This window comes from Desmodus rotundus, chromosome 1 (genome assembly GCF_022682495.2).
Source record: "Desmodus rotundus isolate HL8 chromosome 1, HLdesRot8A.1, whole genome shotgun sequence".
In the NCBI taxonomy this organism is placed as follows: Eukaryota; Metazoa; Chordata; class Mammalia; order Chiroptera; family Phyllostomidae; genus Desmodus; species Desmodus rotundus.
The window spans coordinates 119,305,350-119,318,932 of NC_071387.1; the positions used below are offsets into that span (position 1 = coordinate 119,305,350).

Genomic DNA, 13,583 nt, shown 5'->3' on the forward strand with positions numbered 1-13,583 from the left:
TCCCAGGCACCCTAGCCCAAATGAATGGCTCCCGATCTGCTCCCAGCTCTGCTATGCCTTCAAGCCTTTGAAGTCTTCTCTGGGAAGACAAGGCATGGCCACACTACAGTGTCCTCTTCTATCCCAGTGTGGAAGGTAGGGGCTAGGCCTTTCCAGGTTGCAATTTCATTGCCACTGGCAGCCAACAATTTGGGAGCCAACTCTTTGAGCGGACAAGTGGAACAGGTGGCCATGTTCAAGGCAACAGGGTCCTAAGTCCCAGCTGGTCTCCTGGATTCACCCTACACCCCAGGTCCAGGGCCCAGTCTCAGCCCCCTCCCTCTGGCAGTCTGGGCCTGTAACATCTTTGACCCCAGCCCTGCCCCCTTCTGCCCTGGCTCACTCCAGCCGTGGGAGGTCTCAGCCCCAGGCCCCTAGAGATGTGGCCGGAGGGGTGGGAGCCTAGCATGTACAGGGTCAGAGAGGAGCTCCCAGGGCAAGGGCCACCTCCCAACCTGTACCCCTCCACCCCCCCCCACCAGGCAGTTCCTCTAAGGCCCACCCCCTTCCGTGCTTCAGAGCTTCACTGTGGGAAAGAGACCTGGAGGCTGAGTGGGAGGCCTCAATGCAGCCACGACAAAGGACAAAACATCGGTGTGGACTGACTTGGAAACGGGTGGGAGGTATACTGTCAAATGCAAAACAGCAATTTACCTAAAGATATGTGCAGTGCGATAGGATCTGCGTCACACAACCTACAGGTATATTACATGAGTGGGCACGTGGGTTTGCACACACGCAAAGAATCGTGGCTGGAAAGAGAGGCAGGACACAGTTGCCGCTGTTTCTGTGTGCGAATGAAGGCTGGGCTCACTACAGAACCAGGGAGAGGGAAATATTTTTACATTACCATCTCTGTATTTTTGGTACTTTTTAAAATATGTTTGTAGATTTGAGAGCGAGAGGAAGGGAGAGAGAGAGAGAGACACGCACTGATGTGAGAGAGAAACGCTGATTGGTTGCCTCCCATACGCGCCCCAACCAGCGAGTGAATCCACAACCCGGGCATGTGTCCTGACTGGGAACCGAAACCCCAGCAACGCTCCACCCAACTGAGCCACACCAGCAAGGGCTTTTTTCGGTAGTTTTTTAAAAATTTAGTAGAAGGAAAAGATACCAGTATAGCCCCACTATCCAGCACCTTCCCCTGGTCCTGGCCTCCAGCCTATCCCCCAGCCTCACCCTGGCTCCTGTCTTCTCCCCCCAGGCACAGCCTTCCTCTCCCCTTGAGGCCCTCCTCCACTTGCCCCCTCCTTCCCTCCTTCCTTCCTTCCATCCTTCAGGCCCTGCAGGCCCCAGCCCTGTCAAGCACCAGCGTGGTCCCAGCAGTTCAAGGTCCATCCAGCTCCACATGCTGCTCCTTCCCACCCTGACACGCCCCATACTTCTGCACCCAGCCTTCCCTGGGGGTGTGTTCTGGAATCCCAGCAGGTGTCTACCACTCCACCAGGGCTTTGCAGGTTCCTCCGTAACACGTGTTCTGCCTCGCTGGCCAGATGAGAGCCCTTCCCAAGTCTTCCCCCAGGGCCAGGCTGGGCCTGCTCCTCAGACTTCGAAGAAGGGCCTGGAAGTTCACTGCACACCCATCTTGGGCCATCTGCAGGTCCATACAGGATGCAGGGCGGGAATCCGGCCCTAACTTCCCTGGGAACCAGAGTGGAGAAGGGGAAAGTGGGGCAGGGCTCTTTGAGTATCTCCCCACACTCACAGCACCTTCAGGCTCAGGAGTGAGTGGGAGTTGATTGCTACCTCTCAGAAAAACATCCCTTCCCTCTCACAGTATCACTCGCCTAGGCGGGGTCTCGGAGATCTGACCCTCTGCAACCTGAGGCATCCCTCAGCAGGACCGGGCAGCTCCGGGTGAGTGCTGAGACACTGGAAGTTTCCCTCTTCCAAGGGAGGATGGATAAATGGATCTGTGGATGGGTTTGTGAGTACATAGACAAGCAAATAGGCTGAAGGATAGATGGATGGGTGGGTAGATGAATGGGTGGGTAGATGGATGGGTGGATGGATGGATAGATGGAAGAATGGGTAGCTGGATGGGTGGAGGGGTGAGTGGGAAAGTTGGTGGCAAAGTGGGTAAATGAGTGGATGGGCTAGCTACAGACTGGCTCATGAGTAACTATTTCTCAAAGGAATTTTCTAAATCTCTGAAATATGAAGCCCTGGCGCCCCCCAAAGGCCAGAGTCTCTAACTACCCATCTCCTCTACAGCCCAGGGCACCAACAACCCTGAGAACCAGGGAAGGACCCAGAGAAAGTTAGGGGTTCAGAGAAACAAACGATCTGCTGCTTTCTCCCCTGATTTGCTCTGGGACCTTGGGATTATTCAGCTTTCTCAGGCTCAGCTTTCTTATCTGGAAAACTGAGCTAATCAAACCTGATGCCTGTGTTGCTGTGAGATTTAAACAAAATTACATGTGTGACGTGTCTGAGATGGTTATCTGCCCTATATCAGATGCTCAATGAATGTGATTGCCTTCCCAGAGGCAGCCCTAGGGCACGCGTGCGTGCTCGCAGGCGTGTGCACACACACGCCCTCCCTTCTCCACCACAGCAGGAAAGAGGGTTAGAGGGTAAGACCCTAGGCCAGACCAGACCAGACCAGACCAGGACAGGTAGATAGAAACACGTTTATTCTCCATGGATTCCACGCTCTGGCAGGACTGGCCTAGCCTTAGTAGCCAGGGACTCAAGGAGTGGGGACTCATACAAAGGCCTTGAGGCCCCCTGGGGCTCAGCCTGCTGGGCCTGGGCCTGGGCCAGCTGGGCTGTGTGCTCAAGGGCAACCTGCAGCAGGTGAGAGGCAAGGCAGGTGGTCCAAGTGATGAGATGGGCCAAGTGCCAAGAGGTGGGTGCTATCATGCTCTCCATCCACCAGTACAGATGCTTCAGCTGTGCCAATAGCTCCAGCATCACGTGCTTCTGCAGCAGAGCCTGGGGGAGGGGGTGGGCAGGAGGATGAGCAGGTGGCCACCACGAGCTCACATGGCTGCACCGCCCGGCTGCTACCCCCCCAGCTCAGCCCTGGCCATGCCCAGTGCCCTAGGCCTGCTCTCAGCAGCCTGGCCTGCACCCTGCCTGCCCACCCACCTTGCTGGGCAGCCAGCCCAGGCTGCAGCGGTGGGCCTTCCAGCACAGCCTCCAGGCCAGCAGCAGCAGCAGCAAGGCTGCCAGCATCAGGCTGTGCAGACAGGACAGAAGAAGGTCCACCCAGGTGGTCACAGACAGGCCCAGCTGCTCCCAGGCACCTAGCCACTTCAAGTGCAGGCCCAAGGCCCGGGCACAGCCCAGCATGCCAGCCCACGCTAGCCTGGGCACCCTTAGCACCAGCCGCACTGGGACCTGCATCAGTGCCAGCCCAGCCCATAGAACCCAGTCTACAGGGCAGGCTGCCAGCCTGGGCAGTGGGTGGGCCTGCTGGCCGCAGGACCCCCGGGCCTCCTGGACCAGCCCCGACAGCCACTGGTTGAAGAGGATGATCTTGAAGGGCAGGAAATGGTAGAGGTGGACCCGGTTCCGGACCAGCTGCAGGACAAGGGAGAGACAACCATCACCCATCGTCACTCACTTGGGGTGGGAGCCCTGCCTGAGTTTTACTGCAGGGGTTGGGGCTGCCTGGCCACCTTGCGCCAGGCCCTGGTCCTCTCAAGGCCTGTTTCCCCACTCATAAGAACGATATTTTTCTGTTCCTTCTAAGGACTCCGTTCTCATGAGGGACCTTTAAAGGGCATCTCATATTATATTTGGTTTTCTTTCCTGTGAATTTAAATAATTCTCTGTAATACTCCAGACTGAAGGAAGTTGGATGATGATGATGCTGATGACGACAACTATGAAGGAGTGACCCTCCCCCTCAACCCTTCCTAATCCTGCAGGATTTGAACCCAGATTGGTTTTTTCTCCCAAGTTCTGGGTCTTCCCTGCACATCAGTTGCTTCTTGGTATCGTGAGGACAGCTGGGAGCAAAGGCAGTGTCATTAGAGGCAGAGAGAGGTGTGGCATGGGAGATGGTGACAGAATTAATGAAAGACCTACTGAGAGGGGTGAAGGAGACAGAGGGACCCAAGATGTCCAGATTTCTGTCCTGGGTGACAGAGTGGACATGATGTCTACCATCCACTGGGAGGAAGAGTGGGTTTAGGTGGGGAAAGAATCTGTAAATGAGAAAGTTTCACTGGACGCCTGAAGTTGAATGGCCCCTCCGCAGAGCCCCGAAGCCCTCCAGTCTGGACCCCATGTGGCCCTGTCCACAGGACCTTCTGGAGCCCTAACGGATGGAGTGAGAGGCAACAATCTGGGGTTGACTGTATGCCCCACCACAGGGGGTGTCAGCAGAGCTGAGTGGGTACAGCTACACTGGGAAAGGAAGGGAACTCAGGGGTCCAGCTAGGAGAAGAATTAGGATAGAGACAGGAAATAGCAGCTGCCCTCCCCTCCACTACCACCAGCTGATGACTTTGGGACCAGGGAGTAGCCTAATGCATCCCACATGACCCTATAAGATCAGGTATAGGAGAGAAAACAGAGGCTCAGAGAGGTAGAATTTGCCCAAAGCCACCCAGCTAAACAGTGGAGCAGCCCAGATCCAAATCCAATTTTCTGTTTCTTTATACCACACCACGTAATCTCTTCTTTCTCAACCACAGCAGCAGACCCCAGGGACCCTTTTCTGACAACTCAGCCCACCGAGGAGCTGTGATTTAGAGATGTGGCCCCGGTCATCCGCATGCTCTAAAACCAGGGATGAGAAGGGCAATGCTTCACCCACAGAAGCCATTCTCTATGAGAAAACTCTGGCACTGCGGCTTGGGGCGGGGCTTCTGGGAGCTGTCAGGTTACTGCAGGGGGGCAGGCAGTCACCTGGTCCCACTGCTCAAGACAGGCCACCAGGTCTAGCAGCTCAGAGGTAGCTGTGAAGGGCCAGGTGTGTGGCCCCTGCCCCTCTCCTCCCCACCCGCACGTACCAGCACTGAGAGCTTCACCACCAGCAGCAGATCCCCAAAAGGCTGGATCTGAAAGGAGAGACAGCCTCCACGTCTGCCCTCCTCCTCCTCCTCCAGCTGGGAGAGGCAGGGTGACCTCACAGATACCACAGGGTGGGGGCCGAGTTACCATGGGAACCGAAATACCACAAGAGACTTCCCTTTACCTGCTTCCCACCCCCTTCACTGCAAGAAAACTGGGGACTTGTCTTGCAGCCTTGGACCACTTCCTGGTTGGGGACCCCCGCCCAGGGACACCCACTCCACGAATTCAGGAGCAGCACCGGAGAAGGACCCCAGGATAGAAACAGAAACAGGCTGCCCTCCCCACGTTCTTCCAACTCCCCGAGTATCCAAGGCCTGGGAAATAGAAATCTTGACCCCAAGGGCCACAGGTGACAAAATGTTTGGGTGCAGGGAGAAGCCCCAGCTGCTCAAACCTGAGGGCCCTACCTAAGCCCCCACTCCCATCCATTCTTCTTGGGTTTCACTAAAGGTAGGTCCCCAGTCACAAAGCGGAGGGATGAGGTTGTGACCTGTATTCTCAGATCTTTGTGACGTTTCGGAGGTGGTATAGAACAGTTGGTCTGCCTGGCACTGGCCGAGCCAAACACTGACCTCTGAGAACTGCGGGGGGAAAATGTTGGGTGTTTTACTATGAATGAAGCCACCCAGGAGACAGAAGCTAATACTCACAGGCTGAACTCCCCGATGGCATGCAGGGTACAGATTGTACAGGGCAAAATCACAAGACCCCGTTGTTTAGGGGTTTGGGTCGCACTGGGAACTTACCACTTGGAGGTGAGGTCAGGGTAATAACTCATTCCCTCAGGTCTTGAGGACAGTTCTGAGGTCTTTCCCCACATCCTTTTTCTGGTTTCATGGGAAAGTAGCCAGGGGGTTGGTCAACCTTAGGGCTCAAGGACTGAACCGGAACTTAGGTCGAAATGTTGTGTTTAGCCTGCCAGAGGTCAGGACCCTGAGCCCAGGAGTCAGGTCCTGGACCACCGTCTTCTGCCGCCTCAGGGATTGCTGGTTGTGGGGGAGGGGCAGGGGGGTGGGGACAGCTAGGTTTCTGAGGGAGAAGGAGAGAAAGAGAAATGATTTCTAGAGCTAAAATTTATAACTAAAGTTAATCAAAGTCACAAGGACCCTTGATTTCTGGGAAGAGAACAGGTGCTTCGAGGGTCCTGGAGAGGGGCAGGTCCTGGGGGAAAGAGGGCGGATCTGCTCAGCGAACCGCCTCAGGGCCACAAGAGGCAACAGGAGGTGACCAGAGGCCTGGAGACTCTTGGAGACAATACTGGAGCCATTAGTCAGAGTCAAAGGCTTAGAATTCTGAGAGAATCCAGAAACTTCATCATCGCTTCTCTGTCTGGGTTTCAGCTGGTGGCCCCAGGGAGCTGCAGGATGGGGCTGTCACGCCTTTGAGAAATCTTGAAAAGCACACTGTCTGGTGCACAGGCAGGCCTCATGGGGGCAGGGCTCTGTGAGGAGAGGCCCCTCTGAGCAGATCCGAGGACGGGTGCCACCCAGCCCTTGCATACAGTGTGATTTCAGTCCTCACTCCCTCCCTTGGCCGGGCACCCTCGTGCAGGGCACAGCATACCCGACTGTATGTGGCAGTCTGCCACGTGAGTCCCTGAAATGCAAGGGGTGACCTTTGCCTGGGGCGGTCCTGTCCACCCACTGGTTTACTCCCCCAGTCTGGAAGTAGGGGTCTGGAAGGTGCAGCGTTCAAAGTCCCTCTGCTCTGTCCTCTACCTTCACACCTCGCCCGCCCACTGCTCTTGGTGTCTCCAACACCGTGGCACTGAGAGGTCCCTGGGGCTTCAGAAAGGCCTCAGAGAGCTGAGTTTTGAAGGGTGGGTAGGACTCTTCCCGGGAAGAGAGTGTGAAGGACGGTCCAAGCAGAGGGAACAGCTCGATTTAAACAATTCGGTATTACGAGAGTGTAGAGAGCTGGGAGGAGCACAAAGCAGGTGGTGAGGTCAGCAAGGGCCACACGGGTAAGGAATATTCTGTTAGATGATAGGAGCCATTGAAGAGTTGAGGCAGCAGGCAACTGGAGGTCCCTGTGGGCTTCAAAACAGTCCCTCTGGCTGCATGAAGCGTTTAGACTAGGGAGCAAAAGGGGTGAGGGTATCAGACAGGAACCCACAACAATAAAGTCTCCAGGCAGGAGGTGGAGAGAGCCTGGACTGGGGCTGAGACGCTGAGAATGGGGGGAAGTGGGCAGATGCCAGCAATGTGTAGAGGTAGAACTGACAAGGTTGGAAGCCGTCAAGAATGGCGAGAGGTCCAAGACTGTACCCTACTTGCAAGCTAACCCGTCAGCCTGCAGGGGTTTCTTGGATGTGAGTAGAAGGCACAAGACTCCCAGGTCAGAGATGAAGGACAACTTATTACTCCCAGCACTAGCAGTAAACTAGAGTGTGAGTATTTTGCATTGATTCTTTGAGTCCCAAATCCCCTCGGGGTGATGGGCCAGGGGACACCTCAACACCCTGTTGGTGATTATAGAAGAGAAACCCTGAGCTTAGGGAACCCAAGTCTTTTATAATAGGCAGAAAGCAAGCCTGCTTCTTGCTCCTGGGAGAGACATTATCTGTCTCATGCTGGACCATGCCCATGCTCTGTTCCAGGAGGAGACATTATATATTCCAAGGTTGCTGGATCCACAGACATCCTGGAAAAGATCGTTCAGAACAAAGAACAATCAATTCCTTAGCAGAAACATGAGAGACCTAGGGAAAAGTTGTCTCCCAATGGAGGATTGAATAGATAGAGAGGTAAATGGAGGCAGGGCTCAGGACTCTCCTCAGAAGGCTTGGGTGAAGTGTGGGTGGTGGTGCTGCCCACCGAGGTGGGGTGGGAGTTGAAGTGTATTTGGGGACGAGTCTGAGAGAGTCCGGGAGTCAGGTGGTGAGGACTGAAATTAAGAGTCGCTACTAGTCCCCTCCTCCCCTCTTTGGTCGACTCCCACCATCACCCAGCATTCCCACACTCAGAACTCATCACTGAGGCTGAGTTGATGGGCCTCAGCCTCATATGGACCAAACTCCCTGGACCACGGGGCCCAGACACTTGGAGTTGAAGAGACCTCTCCTTGCCCACTGCCCCAAGGGCAGCTCCTCCCAGTACCTCTCAAGTCTCATTAGGATGCCATCACCAGGTATGTCTCAGTCTCAACTCCAGCAGGAGCTGCTGCACAGGAGCGCTCGACCTGAATCCTGCAGCAGGGAGCCCTCCACCCCTTCGCTTTCCCACTCAGCATCAAGGTTCAAGGCCATCCCTACACCGTTGTGCTGTGTGGCCTTGGGCAAGCAGTCCCTCCCCTCCTGGCCCTGTCCTCCCATTGCAGGGTAACAGGGAGAGCCTGGTGAAATAACCCAATTATCAATGGCAGCTGGCTCGCACGACGCCACAGAGCGCCATTCCCTTGTCCCTGTCCTGCACCGAAGAGATTGCCCTTCTCTGCCAGGACCTAGGACTAAACTAAGTAAAGGCTAGGAGCTTGCCTCAGACTCCTCCCAACCCCAGCGCCCAGGGTTTATCAGAAGCGCGCTCCTACGGGTGCAGGACCGCGGCGCGGCCGCACGAGGGCAGCAGACACCAGGGGGTGCAGGGCCCCAGCACACCTGGGTCCAGCTGAGCAAATTAGTGGAAAGTTTTCGGTGGTTTATTTTGTACCTTAGCCTGCAAGGCCGGTTTGCCTATGACAACCTTGTTGTGTCACATGGAGGAGCTCGTCATGTCTGGGTTGCTGGGGACGAGACCACCGAGAAATGATCAGGACATATGTTTCTCCCTTTTTTCTTTCATGTCTAATATTAAAATGTCAGTTTATTTCATCTTCATTTTTATTTCCCCCCGAAGTACACAAAAACCATAAACATTGCTTTGTACTTATTGGAACTTTTTTCTTTCTAAAGATGGCTTTATCGAAGGCACTTTAAATGCAAGAATAACGATTAAAACCTTATGAAAGCATGAGGGGCCTATCCTCGTTAAAGGGACAGACCCGTCTGAACTGACCTCTGTGGCTTAATTACAAGTCTAGGCACGCGGGCCTTAGGTTCCTTCTCTGTACAACCGGGGTACACTTTGCAGAGCCTACTAGGTGAAGCTGGAGGGAGGAGTGGATGGAATAGGGGCTGTGAAGTGTGTTGAGCAGTACCTGGGCCCACACCAGTGCCTGGAGCTGGTGGGTAAGTGAAGTCATCTGTGGATGAAAAGCAACTTAAGATTTTAGCAAAATAAGCTACAAGTTGGACAAAATTACTATAAAATATATGCAAATTTGTAAAAGAAATCACCATCAGTGTGCACAAATTTTATTAATTCATAAACCAATATGTGGAAATATTCATTTCAATCACACTGCTTTCAAGCTATTCATTTGGAGCCTGAAATTCACTTAATTTTGAAATTTAAAAAAAAACTGCCAAATATAAACAAAGATCATTGCTAAATGATCTGTAAAATTAATTGTAAATTTTTTTTAATATTTTATTTATTTATTTTTAGAGGGGGGAAGGGAAGGAGAAAGAGAGGGAGAGAAGCATCAATGTGAGAGAGACACACCCACCGTTCGCTTCTCACACACCCCCAACTGGGGACATGGCCGCAGCCCAGGCATGTGCCCTGACCGGGAATCAAACCAGCAACCTTTCAGTTCACAGACTGGCACTCAATCCACTGAGCCACACCAGCCAAGGCCAATTGTAAACTTTTTAACAGAAAAATGAATGAAATGTTTTGAAAGTGTTTTTTAAAAAGATAAAGTTGCCAAACTACCCCATTGTTCAAAAACATTATTCACCCCCCCAAATAAAAGTTCAGATAAATGTACAAAACACATAAATGCCAGCAACAGGTTGCAGTCACACCTGTGAGGTACAAAAAGCAACATGAAAAAACAGCAATGATAACTACAATTTTTACCATTCATTTATCGATCAGTTTGTTCAGAACCAATGTGGTTAGCGCATTTGTTGTCTGCCAGCTCGCCGAGACTTCCCTCTGGGATATTCTCCCACCTTCAGCCACAACCACTCCCTTTTTCTCTGCTTGCTCTTTTCTCTACAGGCCTCTTCCGTCCTAAAGAGAATGTTTCTGTCCTGGGTGGGTGGCTCTGCTGATTAAAGTGTCCTTGCACGCGCCAAAAGGTTGCAGGTTCAATTCCTGGGTCAGGGCACATACCTGGATTGCAGGTGTGACCCCCAGTCTGGGTACAAATGGGAGGCAACCAATTGATGTTTCTTTCTCACATCTCTTGCTCTCTCTCTCGCTCTCTCTCTCTCTCAAATCAATAATAAAATATCCTCAGGTGAGTATTAAAACAAAAAGAAACAAAAAATGAAAAAATATTTCTTCATCAAAAGACATTTAGGTTATTTTTATATCTTGGCTTTGTAAAAAAAATGCTGCCATGAAAAATAAATGAATCAAACTATATCAAACTAAAAAGCTTCTGTACAGCAAAAGAAACTGCCAAGAAAATAAACAGCCAACCAACCAAATGGGAGAAGATATTTAAAAACAACAGCTTTGATTAAGGGGTTAATGTCCAAAATATATAAAGAACTCATACAACTCAACACCAAACAAACAATAATTTCCAATTACAGCATGGGCAGAAGGCCTGCACAAACACTTCTTCTAAGAAGACATACAAATGGTCAGCAGACATGTGAAAAGGTGCCCGACTTCACTGGCTATTAGAGAAATGCAAATCACAACTACAGTCGTTCTTCCTGTAAGCAGCCTGAGCTGGCCTCTGAAAATGGGTCGCTATTCATTCCACCCAGAAAACCCCACAATATCATGCAAATCAAGAGGCTCAAATCTGCCTTGGCCAGGTAGCTCAGTGAGAGCATCTTCTCAATAGACCAAGGTTGCAGGTTCAATCCCCAGTTAGGGCCCATATGAGAGTCCACCAGCGAATGCATACATAAGTAGAACAATAGATCAAAGTTGCTCTCTCTGAGTAATTTTTTTAAAAGGTTCGAATCTTCATATTCACTTTAAAAACACTCATGAAACTGCCCAGGACACAGGGTCAGTGGCCCTTCTCTCCGTCACACTAAGATAATCGCACTGGAAAAGAGCAGATTGTTCCTAAACCAGAAGAGGAGGTTGCGCAAAAGAAAAAGATCCCAAAAGAACGTGAAAATACAAAAACGTATGGCCCGGGAGTAAATTTGGCATAAAATAAATACTAATAAAAGTAAAAAATAAAATAAAAATAAAACCCTAGAGTGAGCTACCACCTCACACCTGTTGGGATGACTATTATCAACAGGAAAGTGAAGTGTTGGAGGGGGTGTGGAGAAAAAGGAGCCCTCACCGCTGGTAAAAGTGTAAACTGGGGTGGCCACCACGGAAAACAGTGTAGAGGCTCCCAAAATATTAAGAACAGAGTTACCATATGACCCAGCAACTCCTCTTCTGGGCATCTACCTGAAAAATTGAAAAACACTTACTTGCAAGGCTGTGCAACCCTGTGTTCACCGCAGCATTGCTCACAGCGGTCAGGACTTTGAAGCGGCCGAAGTGGCCGCCTTCGGTGGAGGACTGGATAGCGCAGATGTGGCACTTCTCAGCCATTAGCAAAGATGAAATACTGCCATTTGCGACAGCAGGGATGGATCTTGAGAATATCATGCTAAGTGAAATCAGCCAGAAAAGGTTAAGAACCATATGATTTCACCCATGTGAGATATAAAACTAAAAGCAAAAATGAACAAGAAATACAAACTCATAGACACAAACGACAGTATGGCGGTTACCAGAACAAAGGAAGGTGGGGGCTAGCAAGAGAAAAGGGAGCTCAAAAATATGGTGACAGAAAAAGATTTGACTTTGGGTGGTGAGCACACTGTGCAATATACAGATGATGTATCAAAGAATTGTACACTTCACCTTAAACATATATAATTTTATTAACCAATGTCACCCCAGTCAATTCAATTTAAAACATAATTGTACACTTGAATCCTATGTAATTTTATTTATGAATGCCATCCTATAAACTTAACTTTTAATAATTTTTTAATTTTTATTTATTTTTAGAGAGAGAGGAAGGGAAGGAGAAAGAGAAGGAGAGAAACATCAATGCGTGGTTGCCTTTCATGAGCCCCCTACTGGGTACCCAGCCCGCAACCCAGGCATGTGCCCTGACTAGGAATCGAACCCGTAACCCTTTGGTTCACAAGCCAGCCCTCAATCCACTGAGCCATACCAGCCAGGGCTTTTGCTGCTTTTAAGATTCTCTCTTGCCCTGTCTGGTGTGGATCAGGGGATTGAGTGCTGCTCTGTGAACCACAGGGTCGCCAGTTGGATTCTCAGTCAGGGCACATGCCTGGGTTTCAGTCTGGGTCCCCAGTAGGGGGCGCATGAGAAGAAACCACACATTGATGTTACTGTCCCTCTTTCTCCTTCTTTTCTCCTCTGTCTAAAAATAAAATAAATAAAATCTTTTAAAAAATTATCTCTTTATCTTTAAACTTTCTCATTTTAATTATGATGTGCCTTGGAGTGGGCCTCTTTGCATCCATCTTGTTTGGAACTCTGTGCTCTTGGATTTACATGCCTATTTCCTTCACCAAATTAGGGAAGCTTTCTTTCATTACTTTTTTCAAATAGATTTCCAATTTCTTGTTTTATCTCTTCTCTTTCTGGAACCCCTACGATGAGAATGGGGAAGCATGAAGTTGTCCTAGAGGCTGCTTTACACTATCCTTGTTTTTTTGGATTATTTTTTCTTCTTGTTCTGATTGATTGTTTTTTGCTTCCTCATCATCCAAATCATTGATTTGATTCTCAGATTCAGCCATTCTACTGTTGTTTCCCTGTAAATTGTCCTTTATTTCAATTAGTGAATCCTTTGTTTCTTTCTTTTAAAAAAAAAATTTAAGATGTTATTTTTATTTATTTTTAGAGAGAGGAGAAGGGAGGAGAAAAAGAGGGAGAGAAATATCGAACAGTTACCTCTTGCAAGCCCCCAGCTGGGGACCTGGCTCACAACCCAGGCAGGTACCCTGAATGGGAATCAAACCAGTGAACTTTTGATTCACAGGCTGGCACTCAATCCACCAAGACACATCAGCCAGGGCTTATTTGTTACTGACTGGATCTTTTCGATGCTGCTGAGGTCCTCACTAAGTTCCTTGAGCATCCTTATAACCAGTGTTTTGAACTCTGAGTCTGATAGATTGCTTATCTCCTTTGTGTTTAGTTCTTTTTCTGGAGTTTTGATCTATTCTTTCATGTGAGTCATGTTTCTTTGTCTCCTCATTTTGGCTACCCCCCTGTGTTTGTTTCTATGTATTACGTCGAGCTGCTATGATTGCATGTCTTGGTAGTCTGGCCTAATGTAGTAGATCTCCTATATGGTCTAGTGGCACAGCCTCCCCTATCATTCAAGCTAGGTACTCAAGTTGCACCCTTAGGATGGGCTGAATACACTCTCCTCTTGTAGTTGAGACTTGGTTGCTGTTGGCAGATCAATGGGAGGGATTTACTTAGGCCAGTCAGCTGCAAGGACTGACT

General features: G+C 50.3%; 1 protein-coding gene across 1 annotated transcript; it reads right to left on the reverse strand.

Annotated features, from left to right (window-relative positions):
* Positions 1-2,676: 2,676 nt before the first annotated feature.
* TMEM270 (transmembrane protein 270) lies at positions 2,677-11,639 on the reverse strand. Its single transcript, XM_071220635.1, has 5 exons — positions 11,516-11,639; positions 11,310-11,397; positions 5,010-5,124; positions 3,136-3,570; positions 2,677-2,979 (listed from the first exon to the last, which is right to left on the reverse strand). The coding sequence occupies exons 1-5, from the start codon at positions 11,637-11,639 to the stop codon at positions 2,677-2,679; spliced, it is 1,065 nt and encodes a 354-aa protein (XP_071076736.1).
* Positions 11,640-13,583: the final 1,944 nt, after the last annotated feature.